Source organism: Maylandia zebra, linkage group LG2, assembly GCF_041146795.1.
Source record: "Maylandia zebra isolate NMK-2024a linkage group LG2, Mzebra_GT3a, whole genome shotgun sequence".
NCBI lineage: Eukaryota > Metazoa > Chordata > Actinopteri > Cichliformes > Cichlidae > Maylandia > Maylandia zebra.
The window spans coordinates 46,675,822-46,701,439 of NC_135168.1; the positions used below are offsets into that span (position 1 = coordinate 46,675,822).

General features: G+C 41.6%; 1 protein-coding gene across 9 annotated transcripts in view; it reads right to left on the reverse strand.

Moving 5' to 3' along the window:
• Window positions 1–4,203: 4,203 nt before the first annotated feature.
• Window positions 4,204–25,618, reverse strand: part of diaph2 (diaphanous-related formin 2) — a 365,791-nt gene continuing 344,376 nt past the window's right edge. For 6 of the 9 annotated variants that reach the window (XM_076875695.1, XM_076875708.1, XM_076875689.1 and 3 more), the window contains 2 exons: window positions 10,852–10,879; window positions 4,204–7,956 (listed from right to left, as the gene is read on the reverse strand). In XM_076875695.1, the coding sequence (XP_076731810.1) occupies window positions 7,818–7,956; window positions 10,852–10,879 (167 nt within the window). In that variant the 3' untranslated portion in view covers window positions 4,204–7,817. The remainder of the gene's footprint in view (window positions 7,957–10,851; window positions 10,880–25,618) is intronic. The other 3 variants (XM_014412641.3, XM_024805267.2, XM_014412640.3) reach the window with 1 other exon arrangement.

Here is a 25,618-nt window from a genome sequence, read left to right on the forward strand (position 1 = left end):
TGTGACTTGAAGAATTTTTTTGCAGTGTTGGCCAAACAAAACAAGCAGCTGAAAACAAGCAGCTGAAAACAAGCAGCTGAAAACAAGCAGCTGAAAACAAGCAGCTGAAAACATCACCTTGGCCTTTTAAATTGTTGATAAAGAAAAATAATCTTTAGTTGCAACTCCTATTCCACATGGCTACAGTCATAGCACCTGTGCCAAACTGTTCTTTAGCACAGTGGTGCTCTGACATTTACCCATAGACTGTATATAAAAGATGGACACACCCTGGGACATATTTACACGACATCACCCCCACTAAAGTTTGCAGTTAGGTATCTGCTGATGCATGCATGCATGCATGCAAACACACTTTATGGGTGCAACATCGTAAAGAGCACAGACTTCTTGAAGTGGTTATAGTACAATTAATCACAAATAACCACATTAAAAATGCTCTGATGGCCAGCTGCACCATGAATACAGACCAGAGTTCCAACAGTGACTTGAATTGGTGGATACGAGGCTTAGCAGATAGCTAGCTATATGACTACCCCTGTTGGCAACCACCTGTCACCTGTGCCTACTAATGACTTAGCCTTAAGACTAAAACAAAATCATTTTGAAATATAAATAATAAAACCTTTGATGCAGCATGCTGTAGTAAGTTTTATTTTAACTTTTATTTTCTCTGTTCGGAGCCATGAGGAATGCCACCTCATGGCTTTGTATGAAAATTCCACAGTGATTTCGTCGTTTTTATGGTCAATTTTTCTTTCACCGTTTCTGTGACGCGGCATGCAGTTTTCCACAAGTTTCTTCATTTATGTGCCCATAAAGCATGAACAGTAGTTTTCTTTTCAGCCAAAAAATGACTCCTGCTAGATTATTACCCTGATTTCCCCTAGGCTCCACACACATATTAGGTAATATAATCACACAGCTTTTAAGTCTTTCTGATAGTTACTGGATTAAAGGAATCAATTTCTGATAATGAAGAGGTCTTTGGGATTGTGGAGTTTTAAATGCTCAGAAAAATTTATTCACTGCTTAACAGCCCTTCCAACAAATGTAATAGAAATGCCTTTTGGGCAATTATATTACATTATGAATTTGTAGCGGGCAGCACGGTGGTTAGCATTGTTGCCGCACAGCAAGAAGGTCCTGAGTTCAATTCCACCATCAGGTCTTTCTGTGTGGAGTTTGCATGTTCTCCCCGTGTTTGCGTGGGTTCTCTCCGGGTACTCCGGCTTCCTCCCACCGTCCAAAGACATGCAGCTTGTGGGGATAGGTTAATTGGAAAATCCAAATTGCCACTAGGAGTGAATGAGAGTGCGAATGGTTGTCTGTCCCTTTGTGTTGACCCTGCGACAGACTGGCGACCTGTCCAGGGTGTACCCCGCCTCTCGCCCTATGACAGCTGGGATAGGCTCCAGCGCCCCCCGCGACCCTGAAAAGGATAAGCGGAAGCGAATGAATGAATTTGTAGCTACACAGTTTGGCCACTATGTTCAATTATAGCATATATATATATGCTTTATATTAATCATAAACGTAGTATCTGGGTCTGAGGAGGAAAGCCTTTGAACGAGTGCCTTAAAACAGCCTCTTTGTCCTCATAGCCAGCAGGTGGTGACACTCAAGATTATGTTTGGGAAAATTAACCATCTCACTTGATTCTTTAACTTTGTAAACATTCTCCTGAATGGTTTTTGGTCCCAGTCTCTGCTTTTCACTCTTATTCAGCATCAAATTATTTTAATTTGAAAAACTTATGTTCCCATTTAAAGTGAAATAAAAAAAAAATCCAGGGCACTGTGAGCATACAGTGCACACATTTCTTAGTCAGCTCCACCTCCACTGCAGCTGGTTTAGTATTTGGTTGTATTCAAAGACACTGGGAGGAGACAGCTGTTCAGTTCTCTCGATAAGTAAGACTTTTTATCCCGTTGTTCACCAGCATCCCAGTTACTGTCGCAGTCAAAAACGTTTACACTTTGTTAATCAAAACTTTAGTTTGCAGTAGCGCTCCTGCTAGCTATTGCCCTTTCATTCAAGTAGTTTACATATCAATGTGCAGTCTATGCTCACGTAGCAGAACAGCGGGTAAAGACAAAGTACCATTGGCATCATATTTAAGTTTAGCTTCTAAACAGTGCAAAGCTGATGACTCCCATCCTGTTGAGTTAAAAGAAAATAGGCACCATAACATAAACTGTCGTTACAAGAATATGCTGTGTTTTCTTAAAATGCATTTTTCGGTGCAGCACTACTGTGATGGTCACATTAACTGTAAGTCTTACATGCTCATGACACTGAGCTGTTAATGGCAAATACACCAAGACAAATGTGCAATGCTGCTCAAGCTGCAAAGTACCAAACAGGCCTATAGGTAGAGTTGTTCCTTTCACAAATGGCACACACCTGCAGAACATTAGACAAGTAAATTCTTTTACAGGCAAATTTATTTAGACACCCATGCACCCTGGACATGCATGCATTTTATCAAAGTGCCATGGTTAAGCGCAAAGTGCTGCTTGAATAAGATTTCTCCTCAGACAGAATTAGCTCAGGTAAGGAGGGAATCGTTACTGCCTGCTTTGTCTCATCTCCATAATGTTTGCGTATTCCATTAGGCGGAAATGCGAAATGAAACATAATTATGTTGTATTCCCGCTGACAACTGATCTGTCACAGAGTGCATTAGAAACACGACTGTGAATAGCGTGAAGAAAGAAGGTGGCGAGAGAGAAAAAACTTGTGTGGGCCAGGCTCATCTCTCAGAGTTTGACAAGGCTACTTACCTGGAGGTTGTAAAAAAGAAAAAAAAGAAAACAGGATAAAAAAATAAGTAATACCTGCCACATCCACACAACTGTACCCCTAAGCTCATTAGACAAACACACTTCTAGTATCTCATTTCCAGTTCTACCGCCCCGGCCATGACAGATCTCTCAGCCCGGTACAAAGCGCAATTATACCGAACTAGACAAATATAGCAAGAGGGTATAATAATTCTGAATCACCTCGAAAGTCAAGAAGATAAAAAAGCTGTTCTTCTTATGGTTGCAGTGCTGGTGCCTCGTAAGGAACTAGGTTGGCCTTCTTTAGCACTTGCAGCCAAGTACAAATTAACCTCCCTAGATCAACAATAAACCTAATTAGAGTTGTGTTCTGCAGCACACATCTCTAAACACAGATCACAGCTTGTTGAGAGATGAATCTCCATCTGTCTGGCTGCACACTGGGAGGAGAAGAGGCTCAGAGAAGATCAGTCCCAAGACACGTCGAGAGAAGCGTCGCGCATTTCTGTGTGCGAGTGCACACGAGGAGCGGGAGAGAGCTCCTTGTGACCCGAGGTATACTCACAGATGTCAGCCCTTATTTTATGATGTCGTGCTGCAGCTGGGATGTGGGACATGGCACATGCAGGGAGAACACGCCATTACATGTGAGCAGACTTGGTGGTGGTGGTCGGTGGGCTGTAAAGCAAACGGTTGGGACAGGAGCAGCCCTGCCCTGCAATTCGACGCTCGCTAGTGAGACTCGTACAGACTGACACGGGAACACATCATGGAGAGTTCATTTTTTCCATAAATTGCTGCTCTAAAAAAAAAAAGACTCTTATTAACTTTAAAGTCAAACTGCCTAACACAGATTTAAACTGCAAATTTTGTTTTGACTGCCTATAAAAGAGAAATTCCAGAGAAAATGTTTCCCCGGCTTACAAATTAAAATTCTTTAGTATCAAATAATAAACAAATGATTGGTTTGCTACCCTGATTTTCCCCGTTGTCTAACATAGGTGGAGATAAGCTGAAGTCACAGTAGAGAGAAACGTCTGCAAAATGATTAAAATGAGAAGAATTCTTTGAAATGTGTTTTCAGACGCTAGTAATTTCCCTAAGCTGCCATTAGACATGACAGCATTATCACTTTGCCTTTGACACTGTGCAAGATAAAGCAGCGAGGACACCGAGGTCCAAATATGTTGCTTTTATAGGTAGGAGCTGTCTCATTTATCATGTACTAAAACCTGGAGCTCTCTGTAAGCTCTGTCCATAAGTCAGAGGAGCAGGTATCTTCTGCCGTGCTATAAAATGAACCGAAGATGTAATTTTAGACCCAAGTACACAGCAAGACAAAAGGTGAAGACTTGATCAAGAAATACTTGTGACGTGTGAATACAAAAAAACTACTGGCAAAAGAAGAAGAGACAAAGACGCGCACAGAAATTTGTTTATATAACAAAGTGGTTATTATTTAGTATCATATTCCATTACATAGTTTATGGAAGGACAGTGTGCATAACCATTTTGCTTCTTCATGTTTCTAAGGATACAAATAAACTTAAAATGTTACAAATATAAATGTTTCTTATGACAATAAAACATACTCGGTGACAACAAGAAAGGTAGGCAGGGATATGGCAGCTTACACACCATGGTTGGACAGGGTTTGTCAACAGTTATGAACATTGTTTGTTGATTCAGCCACAATTGTTCTTCCACAAATCAATAGTAAGCGCTAACAAAGTCGGAAAGAACTGGATATGTGGCAGCTGGGAACTATTTACCAAAAGAAATGCTTTGCAAATAGTTCACTCTGTTAGTGGCAATGTTGTATTTACGAATCTTAAACAAATCTTTCTCCGCCTGAGCAGAATAACTTGTGAGGTAAAGTGCGCAGTCAGTGAGTGTAAGTAACATTTCAAACTTTTCATTTAATCACTTGCCACTGCAGAGAAATGGCACCTTTACCTTTATACCCCTGCCTCGCCATTCTTACCATTACAATGAGAACACCATCAGCTGAGGTTTGTTAGTAACAACCAGTAAGAGGATGGGCCGATATGCTGATTTCTACAATAACACGGCAGACCAATTCGGGTTCATTGTCAATGGACTCTCTACTATTCTTCTAGGAAAAAACACATTATTCTGAATATTCTACGAGATGGTGTGGGGGAGAAACACATGAATCACTCACAGGGACGATGGAAATGTTGTCGTTGTAGAAGCGTCTTGTTTTCACTCATTGTTATCATTCAAAAACAAAAACGTATTCAAGGTGAACACTGATGATCTGGAACTTCTATAATGGCAAACAGTGTAGCGCTTAGCTCAGCACGGTGCACATCAGAATCATTACAAAACAGATTTTTAAATGACATCTCTAAAAAGATGCACCAGTGTTTTGATAAGAAATAACACTTGACTATCATAATAACATCAAATTTCCTACTCTGAATGACTTAATTGGATCAAAGTTGAAATAACAATTACAGTTTTAGAAAAGCTTTTGTCTGTACAGTCTTTTTTTATAGTTTAGAGAAAAAAAGCTAAACAAACACTTGGAAAATGTGGAAGAAAGTTGTTTAAAATGAGCAAAAAAAAGAATAATTCAGTCAAATTTTGTGAGAAAAACATACTGTTACTGCTGACCGCAAACCACTTGTTGTTTTAGCATACACAGTATCCAATCATAAAGCACTAAATATCACTGTAGTTGGACGACTGATAAAATAATAGCTGTTATTAATTGCTCGAAACTGTGCTGAGGGCAAAGGGCAAGTTTCTACTAGAAAGGGAAGAAAAATCACTGCAATCTCTGCGCTGTGTGCAACACGTCTTTAAAACTGCCATCAATGCAGAAACCTCATTCTCTCTGCTTTCTCTGTATGACTGCTCAAACCTTATATTCAGAGGAGAATTAAATATGCAGACATCTCAGAGTATTGTGGGTGCACCTTGAGCCGAGATGATGTGTAAAATTGCATTTTTAGAAGTGCGCAGGCTGGGAGAGGAGGCATCATGAAACAGACACATCATAAGCTGCACTGGCAGATTGTTTAAATGAAAAAAATCTCCATCTATTCAGCCCAGGAGTCGAGCACATGGAATCCTATTTTGCCCGAGTTCCTGTTCCGATTACTGAGCTGGCATGGTGCACACAGACGATTGCCCCACACAGAAACACACAGACACACAAAGCCTACAGCTGAGTTCTGTTATTAGTATGGTAACCTGTCTTAAGGTAAAATGATTGCTCGTGCCCTTAGTGCTGGGGAATCGGAGGGCGTTTGGAGACTCGCTTTCCAAGACAAGGATCATCTTGTCTACTGTGCCCCTCAGTCGAGAATTCTGCTCGTGCCCGGTCTCCATGTGGATTCAGCGGTTGTTTTTAGTAGCATCTGCTTACAGTTTAGGGAAGTAAGGGAACAAGGGCCACCCTAGGCATGAATACATGAATAAATAGTTCACGTGAAACTGTGTGACAGTGAGCCCATACAGAGAAACAAGCTCACAGCAAAGTTTCAACTATCACGTACACAAACGCCACACACCAGGTGGCTGTTTGGAGGAGTTTGTCCAGGTAGAAGAATTACACAAATCCCACCTCTTGGTGGTCTTAAAACCCTGCTTGACCTCATACATTCAGTCAGATGAATTTAAATGTTTTGGAACCTACGAGGGTTTTTACATATTTATATAAAATCATGTCTCATGTTCTACCAAATATATATTATGTTTTTCAGTTAGGTTTGGGAAAAGGTCAACATTTGGGATAAAACGGACCCTTTCACAAAGTTAACCACATGTTAGATTGCAAGCCTCGTTTTTGTTTTGTAGTCATAGAGACGAGTCCTACGTCAGGCACTGGTGACAGCACTGCCTTTCAGTAACTACTACAACAGGTTGCTTACATAAACACTTGTTATTTTAACCTGGTTCAAAATTTTTCCATAATTTCTTTCTTTCTTTTTCTGGAGATTCCAGTGTTTAAAAACCAAATGAAAGACAAAGTGCAAACCTTTTTACTGCTAGTTTACAGATAGATTAATTTTCGGCCTGTGCCTTTATTGTATTTCAAACAGATTAATAATAAAATGATGGTAATGTTGTCGTTTTTTTCCCTTGCTGAACACCTGATCACAGGAAAGGTCAAAAAGTTCATGTTAGCTCCTCCAGGCAGTTAGATGCATTTAAAATGTGTCAGTCTCTCATGTTAGAAGCAAAAGCGACCTTGGGACAGATCAGCACCTAAAGGCAAAGTTAGATATTACACAACTAAAAATAAAATGCATCTTGTCAAAATGGAGATTACAGTTTCAAAATCCATGAGTCACAAGCTCTGAAATATCGGTACAGACGGGGGCCAGCTCTTGTGGCTTTGTGGTATATGCAATGAGCTGATTTACGGAGACAACTGGCTGTTGTGAAAACTGTCTTGATGTTGGTTGAAGGAGGTACTGGCAGTAAGAAATTTTAAACAACTACTCCCTCTTTGATAAGAGCTTGGGGAGCTGCTCGAGAAAACATCAGCAGGTTGAAGGCTTGCCAACACGGGTGTTAAATCCCTGTTTTCCATTTAGAGGACAGCTGCCCCGCTGCTTGCTTGCAAAATAAAGGGTGTGTGGTATGTTCACGGGAATGAACGACTTTGCAGTCCTTCTTGGCATTAGTTCTTTCTTCAGTACGCTGCAATGTTCAATACATGTTTCACGTCAAATCTGAGTGTGAAGTATTTTGATTACAGAAGGATTTAAGTGGAAGGCTTAGACTTGCAAGAATGAAAATGGATTTTCAAACAATCAAAACGTTTCATTTCTCTGCAGTAACCTTAAAATGTATTGTTTTTAATATCAAACCAGCTAGAGAGGACAAACATTTAAAGTGATGAACAATTCTTGAATAAATATGAACTGGATGAAAATGATTCTTCAGTTCTGTGTAGTTTCTTTAGGCTTGTTTGTTCTGTACTTGGTGCTGTGTGTATGTGGGATTCCTTGGAGTTTGTGTATGTGCCACAGTAAGGGGTGGTCTGTCCCTCTTTCAGATGTCTTCTAGGTCTCCTCCTCGCAGCCCTCTTTGGCACTTATCTAGCGTCTTATAGTAGGCGCGGGTGATCATCGAGCTTGGTGATTTGCGTTGTGCCGTGAGCGAGATCTTTCCAGGACTGCACGACGGTTGTCTGGTTAAAAAAAAACAGGAAGACAAAGAATAAAAATACAAAATGTGAGAATCAGAAGGAACATGAAAGCGCTGGTACATTGATTCATACTAGCACAGGAGCTCAACCAAATCAAAGACAGAGGAGAAACGACGTGAAGAAAATCCAGGCTGATTGAGAGCAGAGCAGCAGGGAAGGAGGGAGGAACAGAAGAAGCTGCTGGAGTGGAGGTGCTTGTCTCTGGTGTCATAGTAACTCTATTCAGCTCCTGATCCAGACTTCCACTCAAGAGCCCCTCAACTATTCTCTCATCAGATGCAGCAAATGCACACTACACAAAGTAAATGCACCACGCACAAAAACTAATACCACTACAAAAATAGTATACATATGGCCTTTTTCCATTCAAGCCTGTGTGCTCTCTCCATCGTGACACGTTTCCACCGTGGCCTCCCTGCAGGGGACAGCTGCACTGCAACAAGCTGCTACGGAGGTGATAGCAGAGCCGCCCATGGCCAAACTACGTGGTGTCCTCACTGTCTTTAGTGGCTAAAATGTGCTGGAGATTAGAGAGACGTCCTCTGGTGTTCAACTGTCAATACCTTTGCAACTTTAGAGTTTATTTGAAGCTATGCGGTTCATTCACATGTCAACCTTGTATTACTGTGAACTGAATGTTTTCAGCTGCATCGAGTGCACTCAACACTTCCTGCTTCACGAGAAAAGCTTTTGTCTGGTGAATTAGCAAAGGCCCTAATACAGCACCCAGACAGAAGCATTGTGTTGTAGGTCTTTAGCATTAGAAAGATCCTTTGAGAAATGAAAAGGATCAACCTAAGAGTCCAAACTTCAATGAGAAAAAGACCAACATGAGTCAAAATATGCAGAAAAAATTCAATCAGATATGATTCGCTGCTAGTAACAGAGAATATGCCACTGTAGCACTTGTGGTCAGAAAGCAGGCCAGTCACACTTTGGGTTTTTCTCTTGCCAGTTCTATGACAGAGTCATACAAACACTGCCTCCTATGCTATCCAACGATGGCTGCCCAGAAATGCCCATGGCATCTACTGGGCAGCCAGGTGGCAGGTGGGGCTGAACAGAACCAGGAAGCATAGCCATGGAGTTGACTGCAGGCACACCCACACAGGACTCCCTGGTATTTCCAAGCGTGCCGTCGCCAATGTGCCCATTACTCAGTGCCAGCTGTAGGGTGCCAGGCGTCCCTGGCTGGGCGTTGTTTAATGGCACTTGCACCATCCATCATGTCAGGTAATGAGCTGAGAGTGACTGCGATGCCGACGAACACATACACAAACACGTTCACACGCAAGATCCACACCGACTCCCACATTCACAGCGGAGAACAGCAAGCACTCCTTCAGACTGGATACAAAGCATCATGCAGATGGTGCACAGGAGGAGAGGGGGAGAAAGAGGGAGGGATGAAAGAGACCGAAAGGAAGACAGCTCAAGATGTTTAAGGAAAACAGATAAAGGTCCTGCATTCTCAAATTATTTTAGTACAACATAGATTCATATACAATAGGCCACTGCAAAAGCTACCATGTTCTGGCAGCGCATCCAAACACATCACGACTGCTTATTCATGTACTCGTTTTTTCTGTTCACAAGTTGTGCTTTATTCTGTAAGCATGACTTACACAACCTCCCTCTTTTCAAAATAACAAGCAGCATTACACAAAAAAGAAAGCAAAAATGGGGACAGTTTAAAAGAAAAAAAAAAAACTAGATCATCCACAATCTATCCCTGGCAATCATTTGCAAGCCCAATTGCTGTAACCTCATTTCTGCGCAAGCAGTCCCCTTTAACCCTCATTCTATCAGAAGAACATGAAAAACAGAGCTCGGAGAATACAGACCCACTGTCTCTGATCTGAGGTCATCTTGGGTTACATCTATTACTGTAAATAGGAAATGGGATAGAAAATAGGAATGGGAAAAACAATAGTGAAAGGGATCAAAGGCGGCTGTCTAAAGAAGGCATTATGAATTATTAGATGAGTAAAATGACGAAAGACAAGCTAAAAAAAATCGTTTTAAAATCGGAAGAAAAATTAAATTCGCAGTACAAATATGATTTTCCTTTTAATAGAGCATCATATCCATTTTTTGAGCGATGCCATTCTACACATTGCATTCAGGATACTTACCATCAACCAACTTGGTTTAGACAGTCAACGTTATTAGTTTAAAGTAAGCCACAGTGGTCGAAACAGGATTCCAGCCAGTATACATCAGGCAGGCAAATATGGATCTTCAGCCGTCCTCTCTGTTTATAGGACTATTTACAGATAACCACAATATTATTTAAAGTACAGATGCATAGCTAATTATATGAGAACTGTCTACATCACAAGTGCAAACCGTTGGTGGGCATTTGAAGAGTTATTTTGTATTCTGTGCAAACTGAAAAGAATGGAAACCATTAAGGTGGCCACTTGTTGAAACCCTACAGGAAAACTGCCCTAAACTGGAGGCAGCATTTTTGTGGAATAACAAATAACAAGTGCCCTTTTGGAAAAGAGAAAAACTTCCAGCAAAATGCATCTCCCATCAGACGATTCTTGAATGGAGAGCTACTGGCTTCTCATAAAGACTTTTCTGTTCCTATGTTCAGGTGCATAAAAGCCCATCTTTTCCCACCCCACATCAATCTATCACAACAATTGAACAAACAGCAGCCATTTCTACTGGGAGAGAAACATTACTAGTAGCCTCTACTGAATTGAAAGCTCACATACACACATATACAGGAAGAGAGGGAAACAAAGTGAAACTGGGGAAAAGGAGAAGAGATCCACACAAAAGATGCTCTACAACTAGTTTTTTTTTTCCTTTTGGTGCGCTGATTGCAACTCTTTCTACTTGCATTGGTTTTGATGGCTTCTTTACCTGCTTCTCCCAGAGGCGACATCTTTCCCTGTTACAGTAAGACCGACACAGAGCAGCACAGAAACAGGAGAGAAATTGACAAAAGAAGAGATATTCCATGTTACAACAGGGAGATGTTGGCATACCAGAACTTAATTAAATGCTGGCTGGCACTGTTTCTCAAAATGTTACTAAAAGCACCATGGATGGCAGATGGAGGGGGATGTCACTGACACACACACACACACACACACACACACACACACACACACACACACACACACACACACACACACACACACACACACACACACACACTCCTTTTCTCTCTCACACCAACAGGGGGAAATACATTGTTCCTTTAGTGTTAGCAGAGGAAAATCCTTGCATGTATATCATGATGATCCCTGCCACAAGGGAGAGGCTCTGAATAAGACAAGGGTAATAGGAGGAGGAGAGGACGCCAGATTACAGAGCAGCGAAAAGCAGAGGCCTTTTAAGCCTGCAAAGTCAACTCCGACCTTCTCCTGACTCTTTGGAGGGCTTCCAGAGAGATGCCATTTCTTCATATGACAGATGTTGTGTTATGTTAATGGCTAATTGCACTGAATTACATCATGATGCAGTTCTGTTCACTGCTAAAGTAGAAAAAGCCATCATTCATTCACCAAATGGTTTTCACATCGGATACTCTGAGCCCAGTAAAAACCACAAGGCTTAGAAGGCACTAGACAATGTTAGGTAAATACTGTCTGGGTAGCAACTGCCCAACATCTAAACATGCCACTCATGTTCACTGACCCATATTCAAGGCCACAATAAAAAGCTCATAATCACCAGCCTTTTGTGTAAATAGCTTCAGCAGGAGAGTATCTGGAGTAAAGACTGGAGCTGGAGCTCTTGTGGTAGCTGTTGTGATAGCTTTGCATCGACTCTCTTTTTGGTTAAATAAGTTAGCGATGACATGATGCCTCTGACATGTCACTGCCTTTGTCTAATTCTCCCTGTCTGAGTTGCTCCGCACTTTATATTTTGATGAGTTGAAACATAGCAAAGGTGATTAAATCTCTGCTTGCTGCACATCAACATGTTGTTTGCTTCTCTGCTGAGGGGGAAAGCGTCTGCGGCACCAGCAACAGGAACAGCCGCAGCCTTCTATCACTCCTTTTCATCTCCTTTACCTCCCGCCTCCCTCCCCTCTACCAGCCTCCGAGCTACAGAGTAATGGAACTCTGTACACAGAAACAAGATACGGCATATAAATGGGATGCAGAGTGAGAGAAGCTATTTCTTCTAACTGAAAATTATGACCCAGGTATCGCAAAACTACAGTGGTGGCAAACATAGCCCCTCGTTCGCTGGTAAGACTAATCACCACAAATAAAGAGCAAGAAAGAAAACATTGTGCAGCTGAGTAAAAGGTGAGAGCAGCTGTGATGAGGTGAAAAAATACAAACATTGTGTCACAGTGTCCTGTGTGATGTTACAGACACTCAATGATTTACGACAATCAGCTCAAAGGTATACAAACCAGAGAATTGTAGAAGATTAAAAGATTAAAGGTGCAACAAGCTTTGTTTCTCCTGTGTCTCTATGAAGATCTTCCCAAAGTAGATTTTCTGTAGTTAAGATTTTTCTTTTTTTGTTGCCACAAGCGGAGAATATCAACTGTAGTTTGCAGAAAACAAAGTTCATCTTGCTTCTGGTAACAGATGCAGATGACTTTGTTGCAGAGTTGTTCTGAGTACCAAACCCCCCAAAACATATAAAAACAAAAGAAAACTAAATGGACTAATAATAAATGCTGTAAAAGCAAACCAAACAACTTTTGGTGTCCATTTTCAAATCTGTCTTTATGTACACTTAACCATAAAAATGTAGAATTTCCATCACTATACTTATCAGCATTTTTCATTTGTACTCAGAGGAAATGCTACATGAAAAACAAAAATGTGTAAACCAATCAGCTTTCATGCAAATGGACCAAAAAAGATGCAACCATAGGTAAAGTGTTACAATCCAGACATTCTACTCACATTTAATCTTTTAATTAGTTAATCAGTTAACTGTGTTGATATATCCAGTTTATTTGTGTTTCAAATGCCCCAAATGACATTCACAAATTTTCACACACTACTGTGAACGCAGGTATTTCCTTACAGTCAAAATGCAACACGTTATCCACCACAGTGCAGCCATTTACACATTTGCCTATCAAGGGGAAGATCCCTGGTTTGATTGTGGCAGGAAGTGCATCCGGCATTAAAAAAACTGCCAAATCAAACATGCTGAGCTACCTGCTGTGGTGACGACCTTGTGAATACGGGAGCAGCTTAAAGTAGCTTCTTATCTATGACTTTTTATCCATCCATTCACCTCCGCTTATCCTTTTCAGGGCTGCAGGGGGCGATGGAGCCTATCCCAGCTGTCTTAGGGTGGGAGGCAGGGAACACCCTGGACTGTCGCAGGGCTAACAAATATGCACAGACAACCATTCACACTCACATTCCCTCCCGCATTCACACCTATGGGCAATTCAGAGTTTCCAGTTAACCTATCCCCACAAACTGCTTGTCTTTGGATGATGGGAAGGAAGCCGGAGTACCCGGGGGCGGGTAGGACCACGCAAACACAGGGAGAACATGCAAATTCCACACAGAAAGACCCCAGCCAGATGGTGGAATTGAACTCAGGTGTGCTGTGAGGCAACGGTGCTAACCACCGTGCTGCATGACTTTCACATTTTAAATGTGCGCATAGTCAAGCACGGAAGTGTCTATAGCCAGTAATATACATTTTTTACCGTTAAGTAACACCCAAAGGAGTGGGCTGTACAAGTGTCAGGAGATCTGAGAGCGAGGGCGCTGCAATCTGGTGCTTGATGTGTTTTGGTGTGTTTTCTCAGCATGCCATAGCAGGCAAAGGCGATCAGACTGGCATGACAAAGGGAAATGTCTGAGACAGGTCTAGATAAACACGCTGAGGCAAGATACTGAAATTCTTCCACTTTCTGTATCTCTTGGAGCCTTCCAGTGTACACCGTGCTTTTTCATCCTGTATCCTTTTTCCAATTTTCTTCTCTCACTTTGTTCTACTCCCCTCCCCCCTTTTAATCCCTCTTATTACTGACATTACCTCCGCTGTTTACTACAAAAAGCTGGCCACTTGTGATTTCTAAACACCCAGGAAGCACAGGAAGCAAACCAAGCAGTAACACAAAGTTCTGGCTTAAAATGAACACTTAATCTTAAAGCATTCAGAGCTGGCAACCATGTATACGGGTTCCCATTCCTGCTTGACAGTTTGTATACAGAATCTGAAAGCAAAGTGAGTTCAACAGAGCCTGTTGAGATAAACCGTAATGAAGAGAGGTTCGTAGAGAGCAAGGTGGTCATAACACATGCAATTGCTTTTGACAGCAGAGGGATGTGGTTAATCTTTCCATGCCTCTATCACCACTCTATCTCTGTGGGTACTTTGATGTGCATGCTTGGTAATAATAGTGACTGACCCAGATAGTGAATACAGCCATTCTTTCTCCCAGTAGCCCACGACTCTCACTACCAGGATGCCACTTAAGTTCTAAAATCCTCTTTTGCAAAAACAGTGCTGTCCACCTTCACTGAGAAATCTCACCATTTTGGATCGTTGAAGCTCTCTCTTTTGCTGCTTTCTACGCTTTGCATTTTTTCTGCTTTTAATGTCGGGCATACTGTGCGTAAATGTGGTACATCCACGCAGAACATAATGCACACGCAGGAACTTACTGTCCCATACTAGCCCGAGAGAAGCTTGCTCTAAGAGAAATGCCTCTTGATTGCAAAGCATAAAATATTTTTGAGGAGAGTACAGGAAATCACTGCTCATGCTTATAAATGAATGTTTTTTTATTTTTAATATTACTTTGCCTTCTCACCAGTGAAACCTTGACAGCTCTCTACCAGGGACAAAACAGCAAGAGAGAAGACGTGAGGTTTTGCATGTGTTTGCGCACATAAAACCTGTCTGCACTACCTGCACTTAACTTTATGTGTGTGGTAACCTAAAAAAATCCATGTTTCTTCTTGGAGCTTGGCTCACATTTGTTAGGTTTTTGACTAAAGGCAACATGCCTCACAGACAAAGGGTAGTACACTTTCCTCACTGGGCTCCTCAGGTTCAAAAATCTCCTTAAAATATCTCTGCAGGACTTGACTCCTCAGTCATGGGACGGTGCCTCTGAGCATTCTGGGATGCACAGACAAACACAGCCCAAATGATCAGTTATATGAAAACACTTTTGCGATCGATCAGTGCCTGAGGCAAAACTCCCATTCATGATTGTCCTCTCAGCAGTCACGTTTCAGGAGGGAAGCTTAAACCTAAGTATAACCATGAAAGAAAACAAATATCCTTGAGAGCATATTCCTAAAACTGCTAAGCACTGCCCACCTGTGTGACTACTGTTTGAATTTACTTTCTACTTTGACATTATCTCCCTACTTTGGCACAACACGTAAGTATACAGTGCAGCTTCCATGTTTAACATCTCGATCTGAGTAAAATGAGCAGGAGCATTTCCGCTTCATTTAAAAATTGAATCTATCCATACACTTAGGGCCACATTTACTAAATGGGGCACAATAACGTGTGAGAGCAATCCCCATATACCACCGATAATTGTGGTTAGTTTTGCCGGTGATTTACGAGAGTCGCACTGTTTTCTAAACACAGGTGCAGTCAGTTCATTTTAACATGACATGTCCAATCTGCCGAGAGCTGCGCATTTTAGAGCAAGGTCGCAAGCTGTGGGTAATCTACTGACAGAAAAGGCGCAGTTTGTTATTGTAATCAGAAAAGTGTATAATAACAGATCAAACACGTGCACGTTAACTGTACGCTTGTGATTATTATGAAGGAAACAGACTTCAGTAATTGACAGACTCCAATGCAGGACTGTAAATCATGTGACATCACGTATTTTTGTATTAAGACAACTTACGTGACTTCAGGGTATAAAACAAACCGGAAATACCTGATTGACAAAAGTTTATTTCTATACTCTGCAACTGGGGGCGTTAACACTACTAACACAATTTTTCTGTGCTCAATTTGCCTCATTTCATGGTCTCGTGTGTGAAATCTGCGATTTTATAGCTCACGTGTCTCAATTTGTGTAGGTCCGCCACTAAAATCAGTTGTTTTAAGTGCCCAGCTCCTAGTGAAAAAACATGTGCCATGTCTTGGGTCCTGAAATCATAACTATAATTACATTTAAGTGTAATTTATTAAGGTAAAACATGTTTTTAAATGTTATTAATGTAAATGCATTAGGCCTGGTTAGGATAGGGTCCACAGCCAACATCAGTCGGTTCTCTTGGTTCTTCAGTTTTTTCACTTTGAACTCCGTTGTGCAGATTGTGAAATTCCTGCACAGGAGCCACAGCATGTTAAAAAGAACCCAACGCCAAACATCGAAGAAGTTTTGTTGCCACTGGTTTTGCATGACTTCTTAGGTGTGAGGTTTCAGGTCATCACTAAATTCAGTGAGCAAATTTAGAATTAGGTGTTTTGGTAATGTTTGGTAGTCACATCTTCACCTGGCTGTGAGAAATGTCTCACTCTTCCAACACGTGCTCTTAAATTTCCATGTCTCCTATGTGTAGCAATATCAAGCACATAAAATAAGACATCTTCTTTCTGGCATTAAATATCAGCATCATTTGCAGTGAACTGTGCGTCACAAACATTAGCAAATCAGTTTGTGTGTTTGATTTAAATATTTTTTAATGTTGTGGTGGTGCAACAGATTTGTGAATTTATCCCTTAATATTTTAATATTTGATTTCTGGTAATAACATGCTTAGTAAATCAACATCTTCATTTATAAAATATCAGAAAACAGAGTCACAATCAACCCAAACCACCCTGACGCCATTGCCAAATGTTTACTTTTCTAATATGTTACATTTGAGAAAAAGTCATACATTCAATAATAAGCATGCTATATATGTTATGTTTCTGACAAAATATCTGAAAAATGTTTGTGGGTCTAATTAAATCTTTCTTTTACACAAGTCATGCATGGAGGCATGGTAGAAGTGGCAAAATATGCACACTGGACTGAAACTGAGATTCATTTGGGGCTTCACCAGCAGCCCAAGACTATGACCATGAGGCATGCAGGAGCCATGGAGAGCACAGATGGGGCCCACAGCAAAGGCCTGGGTTTCACATGCCTGAGCCAGGAGAGAGTAATCCATCAGGCCAAGGCACTCTGGTGCCTAGGGGGGGCAGTCACTGATCCTATAAGACTGATTGGGCCTCTGTGGGAGGCCAGACCTCCTGACTACACGGACATCAGTGGCCGGCTTGCTCCACTGAGGCCTGATCTGAACTGGACTGATCCAAAGCAATGACCTGTTTCCATTTGGATTCTATAGCGGCAGTTATGTAGATCAAAGATAACAGTCTGCACGAAACATGTTGTGTAAAATTTAATGAAAGTGGGCATTTGAAACTTGATTTTTTAAAGTATATATCTTACCTGAAACAAATTTAGGAAACATTTCAGGCACTGAAATATCAATCCTCCATAAGTAGTGTTCATATATGTTTAGCTGAATAACCCTGATGCTAAAACTCTATGCTAAAATTCTACTTCAGTGTATTTAATACAGTGTAAAACTTTAGATCAAGCGATAGAAATCTAATTACTTTATCCAACTGTCTCCTAATCAGACGAGGTCAGACACAGCCTCACCCAGATGAACAGCTGGAACCTGCGGCAGCCAAGGCAAGCTGCATGATTGACAGGTGAATGAGTAGACAGAGAGATAGTTAGACAAATGGAAGCTAAGATATAGTTTGACAGACAGATGGGAGCGTAAATGGATGGTTTGGCAGCATGATAAGGTAAATAGGCTGATGGATCACCAAACAAATGTGGGAGGAGGAAGGAAGAAAATAAAAGAAGAGAAGAAAAGAATGCCTGTCTGCAGACAACAAAAGATAGGAAGCCAGATAGCCTGATAAACACAGATGGATTGTGTTGATACACAGGGAGGTGGGGCAAGATCGATAGATTGTTTTATTCTATTTTCTCTTGGCAAACTGGAGATTTGATGTGGCTGGTATCAAGGCGATCTGTTTCTGACGACGCCAGGCGTGACTGTTACAGATGGCAAGATAACGACACATCTCAATCTTTGGCTAGCCTCGCTGCAGTCGATCTTAGCTGCAATGCTAGCACCACCGGTGGCGTCATACTGCCCTGTGTAATCAAAAAGGCTCTGTGGAACGAATATGTCCTATAATAATGTCCTATAAAGCCCCTCCCCCTGCATAAGACTTCATATAACACGTGGGTCAAAATGAGTGAGTTTGAAACAAAAAGTGAAGCGACAAAGAGCTTCGAGAGAAAAGTGACTTTGTGTCTCAGAATGGAGATCGGGGAGGAATTTTTTACTTCTACTCAGTTTTGAGCAAAACAAAATGGATGCCCTGACAACCCGATGCCTCATTACTGCTGCTTGCGTTTATCATGTCAAAATGGAAGACAAGGGTATGAGAAGTTTAGAGGCAAGGGCTCTCCTAGTTAGAAAGGTGGCTTCTCTCTGCGGCTGCTTGAGGGACATGAGGGTGCACTGCAACAGCATTGATGAGTGTTGCAGGGCTTATAATAGACAGGAAAGGCCCAGAAAGCATGCCCTTTAGAGGTGCAGCATCTCTCACTGTCTGACAGCTTACAGGGTTTAGGCTTCACAATGACACCTTCACAGTGCGCTCAAGATGACACACAAACACACATGCTCACAGGTGCATAATTCGCACACAAAGTCTCAGAAACACAAATAAGTTTGGCAGCGCACACACGCACGATGATACACAAACAGGCATGTGCATGCTATCACAGTCACGCACTCTCACTAATCCATTTGCGATGTGGAGATAACACCTGACAAGTGGAATCTCAGCATCATGCTGACAGTATTAATACTCATAAAACAAGCCAAGCTATAAAAACATCCTGCATTCACTCCAAGAAGGGGGTTATGGAAACAAACATCTGTTTGTGCCATGTTAAGGAAGCAGTACAACTCCCTAGGCGTACACATAAATATAGCGAGGAATAGTCTTGAATTTCTGTCAAACCACATAGTGGGTGAAGGAGGTAGGTTACCAGGTGGTTTCTTTAATGAGAGGCCAGCTACACAAGCGAAGGACAGCTGTGTCGATAGCAAAACGTCGCTTTTATCGTTAGTATTAATTTACGGTAGTGTCGATGACAAGTTTCAAGAGATTGGAAAATTATTTTGACAACTGCATCATGTGAATAATGTATGCAGAAAACATCTACCAATTCCAAGCCTTTTCATTTTCAAGTGTCGCTTTTATCTTTCTCATTTTCTATCCGATCGTTAAGTGATGACGTGACGAATCCTACTTCCAGGCCTAAAGTAGTCTGCGTTTAATATGGCTTTTGTGTTGTTAACATGTTTAATGTTTTGTATTTTCTTCTATTTAATCTCAAAAAGCTCCTAAAACAGTCAGTGATCACTGTTGACCTCCCTCGGCTTTTATTACCGCTAATCATTTATTTAAGCTCAGTTTTTAAAACCTTAGGATGTAACTACAGCCCAGCCCATGCAGCAGTATATGAATGACTAACCTCGTATTGTGGATGGATTATCTCAGTTGTTCTCCTGGCTGAAGTTTGGTCCTTTTACAGCATCCTGCCATGCGATTACATTTGTTCCTGACCACCGAGAACACTCACGTTAACTTTTATCCAGTGGAAAAAAAGTTAGCTTGTTTATATTATGCTAACATAGCTGTGTCGCTAGCGGTCACGTAGCACATCATTATATACCAGCTTGCCAAACTTCAGTAACCCTACAAACGTCACTGCTGTTTAGTTTTCTGTCTTCATTTATGTTGGAAGTGATAACAGAGCTGTACGTTTTAATTTGTTTCTAAAACCCTGCAGTCAGGACATGCTATATTGTATTTAGATAGAAGCTAGCAAGCTAACTTCCTGCTAACTTCTAACTCCATTAAATGTCATAAATTCCGTTTTCATGGATGCCTGGATGTTAAACTCAATTGTTACACCTGGTAGAGCAGAACGCTGATCATTTTATTAAAGATGAAAGACTTTAGACAGTTTTTCAACTCTCAGTAATGCCATAGTGATCGTTTGATATATGGACCTGCAGCGGAGTTTAGGCCCAGACACGGCTAGTGACGTCAGACTTTACGACCGGATAACTAAACACATGGTGGTCAGGTTATTTTCAGCCCTACTGTGTTGTATTGCAAAACGCTCCTTTTATTAAAAGTGTTGACAAAAACATGGATATATGTTATGTAATGGATATAAATAAAAAACATGCATGGCTAAAATAGCTAACAGTAAAAAAATCTGCTCAGATCAGCAGGTAAGGCTACTGCTCTGCTTCAGGAATCTGAACTTGGTGTCTTCTGGATGTTTCTTAGGTGAGATGTTATATGTAGGTTCAACTGAGATGAGACCCCAGGGTGAGCCCAGGACACACTGGAAAGATTATCTCTCAGACAGCCTGGGAATGTCTTTGTCCCCCCAGATGAGCAGGAAGAGGAAGCTGGGGAAAGGGAAGTCTGTGCAGACTGCTGCCCCAATGCTCCAACCCTACATACATGTTGTAAAACACATATTATGAAATAAACGTAACTGTGTGTGTTTAACGATAGCCCAGGTTGGTGAATGATGGCCCAGAAGGATGCAGAGTTCTTCTAAAAAAATCTGAATGCTAGAAAACTGCAAAGTTTTTTCCAGCAACAATCCAAGCTTCCATCAAATCTCAGGATTCTCTAGGACTTTTACCCACTCGTGCCTTACCCGAGTTAATAAAACATGGTGTTGTGTGTTGTGTGGAGACCGCAGAAGGCTTTGCAGCCAGTGAGCAGCCTCGCTCTTTCCTCCATGCGATCACCATCAGACCCATTTGGCCATGTGAAGATGCTCCCGTCTGTTCACATGGGGGGTGCGGGTGTGCTTCCTGAAAGACTTTTCACTTTTTCTTTTAATATAAATCATTCATACTGAGAGATGCTCCCTCATGTACACAAAACACCACAAGCTTCTCTGCGATGGGCTACACTTTGCTACCTTCATGTTTTTGCTTGTGTTTTTCTTGTGCTGCTGTCAACGTGCGTTTTGGTGTGCAAAACTTAAAGTAGAGGTGATAGATGCAAAGTATATAGTGGTACTGTATAAAGCAGCAGCCGTGTGACTGACTTCTTTGTAGTTTGAATAAAGTTACTTGAAATTTTCTTTTTAAATTTAATTTACCAAAAGCTATCCATCTGTTTTCTTCTGCTTTTCCAGTTCAGGAACGTGGGTGCATTCCCAGCCATAACTTGAATAGGTTGCCATTACATTATCACCTCTTAAACTTCAAAATCTATTTATTCCCCTTTCTAGATGTTGCTCTGTCTGCACTGATATGACTTAGAGTGAACAATAACTCATCGATATTCCACCACATTTCTCAGGCACTCTTTGTCGAACTCCTCGACGTCCACAGCTTAGATGGTGGATGTGCTTCTACGTGTGCGAGTATACATTTTGAGCTTATATGTGTGACTGAGTGTGTGTATGCGCTGGCATCAGATGAAGCGGGAGCAAGATGACTACACATACCAACAGACCAGACATCTCAAGCGACAATGGATTCAGTGTGGATGAAAAATTTATCCACCTCCTTCACTTATTCATCAAGGAGGAAGATTTTTCTGCAGGGATGCCCTCCAGAGATGCGGCGCTCACATGCCAGGCGGCCTGCCGCCACTTTACCCACAAGGTTTTCAATAAAACAAGCAAACAACACAATTCCAACACCTATAAATAAGTGATCGTTCCTGAATAAAGTGCTGTACACAGAGCCCCTCACTGAGGCCACTCATCACACTTTAATGGGGCCCTGTACCAGCCAAAGTTATTTCTCTCCTCTCTCCCTGCCTCTCTCTATCTTTGAGCAGAGTGAGGGAACAAAGTAGCTGGAGGTAGCTGAAACAGAAGAAGCAGAGTTGCATTCAGATCATCATCATGCCATCACCTGGCTCAACAGTGGTTAAGATACAGCACTATCTCGTTCATGATTTATGAGGCTATCAACATGCACTATCCTCCCCCTTTCCGCCTCCTCTTTCTCTCTCATCTCTTTCAAGCACACACACACAAACAAAAAACCCACAAACACGTAAGCACAAACAAAGTCCTTGAATTACTTTCTTAGTTATTTCTCCTTTTCTGGAGACAGGTTGTTCACAGCAGTTTGAACATTCAGAGTGGTGGCCCGCCAGATGCTTGGGCGTCTGTCAACGTGGTGCTATTGTTAGCTAGTTTTTGATGAGATTTGCATGGCAGAAAAGCCATCAAATAAGATATACTACTGAGAATATGAGAAGAGATCACACCTAATCCGCACACCTGTGTCTTGGCAGCACTAAGTCTCTTTTCAGACCAACACACACACAGGAGCAGATACATCCAACCGCCCACCCACACCCACACAATCAAGACTGCAAACTTACACAGCAGCTTGAGTCTGATTTAGATGTGGGTTTTCCTGGGGCTCAAAGGCTCACAATTACCATACTTGTTCAAAAACTAACACACATGTACTACACTTCTTAAAATTGAGTATGCACAGAAACAAGAGCATTACACCGCGAGTTCTCACATATTTTCTCATATAGTCATTTTCTGCAAAAGACACTTGAATTTTAGGGAAAAACAACAAAAATTCAGCTGTGGTATTCAAATTTGACAAGATTCCATCTCTGACAAAAAGATATGCTTTTATTTTTATTAGTCTTATCTTTAATTACACTTAGTTTAGGAGTTTCACTGAGAAAATACAATTTTATTTGAAGATCTATTTCCTGGGGCCATTTCTTTCTGGGACTAAGTGGCTGAAAAGGCCCATTATACTTTTTCTCTCACTCTGAGTGATGTGTATACTGTGCACATCAAACCTGTGCTGATTAAAAAAAAGAATTGGGTCACTAGCATCCTGGCTAGTGGCACTTTCTGCCCTGGCCTATAAGCCCCTTAGTTACCTAGAATCCCTTGGCATCCATGTTAGAGCCAGGGCCCGCGGCAACACACCTGTGTCCGCACTTCTTCACTGGGATCAATTAGCATTAAAGTTTCAGAGCTGCTCTACCGCAGTGTGGACATAGTGTACACTGGAGGGATACAGCCTGAGAACAGCCACAAGAAAGAGACATAGACGTGAAGAGAGAGATAGATTTGTAGGCACACAGTGGACTGACACACACACAAAGTCATTCCTCCAACTCGAACCCTCCATAAGCTGCATTTCTGGGTCCAAGTCCAGGGTTCTGTGTTATTTTAAAGTGACGACCAATAAAAAGATTATCGCATGTACCGTCAGCATGAGCATGCTTTGCTTCACGTTCTGCTGTAGCTTAACCTGAAGTAAATGGAACTGTTTTTTTCTGATTTCTTTGTCCTCTCTAACATTGAACTGATCAACCTATGAGCCACGCACTTAGAGGGACGAATGAAACTTTGAGTATATAACACACTCCAGAATAAATGCAGAAAGAGAAGGATTCTAAGTCTAATACTGTGTGTAGATCCGGGAAAACCGGCCCGTCAAATGACCAAAAACCAGTGAAAAAACTGTTTTTGATTGTAGTGCTATGAGAAAAGATCTACAGCCCTGAAATCTATGTGAGAGAAATCCATAAACTGGAAGATTTTCAAATTTTATAAACACCCTTAGGCTCCTAAGAGGTCATCTATTTGAATATGCAGTAATAAATGTTCTTTAAAATTCTGGTTGTATCCAGTTTTCCACTCACAGGTTATTGTTCACTTTATCAGCCTTTGCTCTTGCAAAGTTCACCACGCTGGAATAAAAACGCAGCTTTACCAGTTGAGCCACAGAGTCGTCAATAGTGACTACCTTTTCATTTAAAGGAAACCTCACGTAGTTGGTTCCAAGTGTGGCACCCCTGTGAGGGAATGACCACATTAATATTATTTTGTGTAAAACACTCATGTAACGGGACATTTTTCATTACTATATGTATTTATTTTCAGTTTCTTTAAAAGGATAGAAAATCCATGTAACAGGATGTTATGTTAGAAAGCAGTGAGGGCGGAACTTTGGTGCTTGCTCCGGAGTTTCGGGGAGCAGTAAGTGGAGCCCACCTTCTGCTGCTTCCTCAGACACGTTCTGGAGGAAAGCAGAGACACATCGTGTCTTCCTTACTCTGCTCTTCACCTGCTTTTGCAGGTCGGTAAATGGTGTTTATTGTTACCATGGTTACCCACGTTAATGTGAATGAGAGAGTTAAGGCGGTCCGCCCGAGTTATTTATATGTAAACACGGGAGAAACCAGAGGAGTGTCCCGCGCGACCGCACCGCGAGCCCGCTCGTTAGGTGGAGCGCTCGTGAAGCAGAGTCCGTGCGCTCCTATGCTCTGTGCAAACGTGTTGTAATGCTCCAATCAAATCAGTTCTGTGAGATGTGAATGTTAATAGTTCTGTTAAAGTGACTGAGTAGATTAGCTAGTGTAACACAAGCACTCTGAGCAACTCTGTGTAGCTAACAGAGGCATTCATGGGTTGATTCAACAAGCTGTGTTTCATGATGCACTAAATAGTGATTTTGCCAGTAAATTACTGAAGGAAACAAATGTAATGTATTTACCAATGCTGTTATTGAATATAACTGTTTAGCCAGTAAGACACTGCAGAAGACAATGTGATGTGTTTATTGATATGATAAAGGATGTAGCTGTTATGGAAAGAAGTGTGAACTTGAGAAACTGAACCAGTTAAAAAGAGTATATTTCACTGAGGTTGTGAAATAAGTAAATGTAATTGATGTGAATGAGGAACCAGCTGAACAGTATATTGAAAGCTCATGTTTAGTGTTTATATAGCATTTATTTGTGTGAAATAAATCCGACTCAGACACCTTCTGGAGGAAAGCAGAGACGCATCGTGTCTTCCTTACTCTGCTCTTCACCTGCTTTTACAGGTAACATATTTGTCATCGTGGTCTTCATCCTTGGGACCCGTAACACAAGCAAACAGACAGCCAACAAGTAGGCGATAGCATTTGTTTTGAAGCGAGTGCACAATCCTGGGGCTTTCACCCCACTTTTCCCACCACTGTGTGTCACTTTACAGTGAGCATGGATGTTTTTGGCTGCGAGTTCCCATCAATGTGTGTGTGTGTGTGTGCCACAGAGGAAAAAGAGCACTGAGGGCAGCTGTACCTGTGCTGCCTTGTGGTTGTCTCTTGACAGTGCCCTTCACATCACAGCATGGGCCTGGACATTGGATCTGACAGAAGTGACCTCCATGCCACATCACCCTTACTAGACACACAAACAGACCCGCACCCTACACAGACATATCTACACACACATCTGGTAACTTGATCACATGTAAGATCTAGAGCACAATGTTGACACAAAATACTGTATATTCTTATACATTCATATGATATACAACCACAGACTGCACCCCGCACTACACCCTCAGGGCTGCTTAGCCACCCAACCCACTGTCAGACAGCTATCAATAGGGATTCCAGCAGAGCGGCTGCTAGACAGCATGGGTAAACAAAGAAGGGATGAAAAAGAGCCCGAATCAAAGGCAGAGAAGGGACCCTGTTATTCTTCCTGAACAGGAAATCATTCGCTGGCAATTTGTGACTCATTTTGAAGCATTTTTTGTGGGGGTGCTTTTGACACATACGTAGTGATGAGGAGGTGGGTT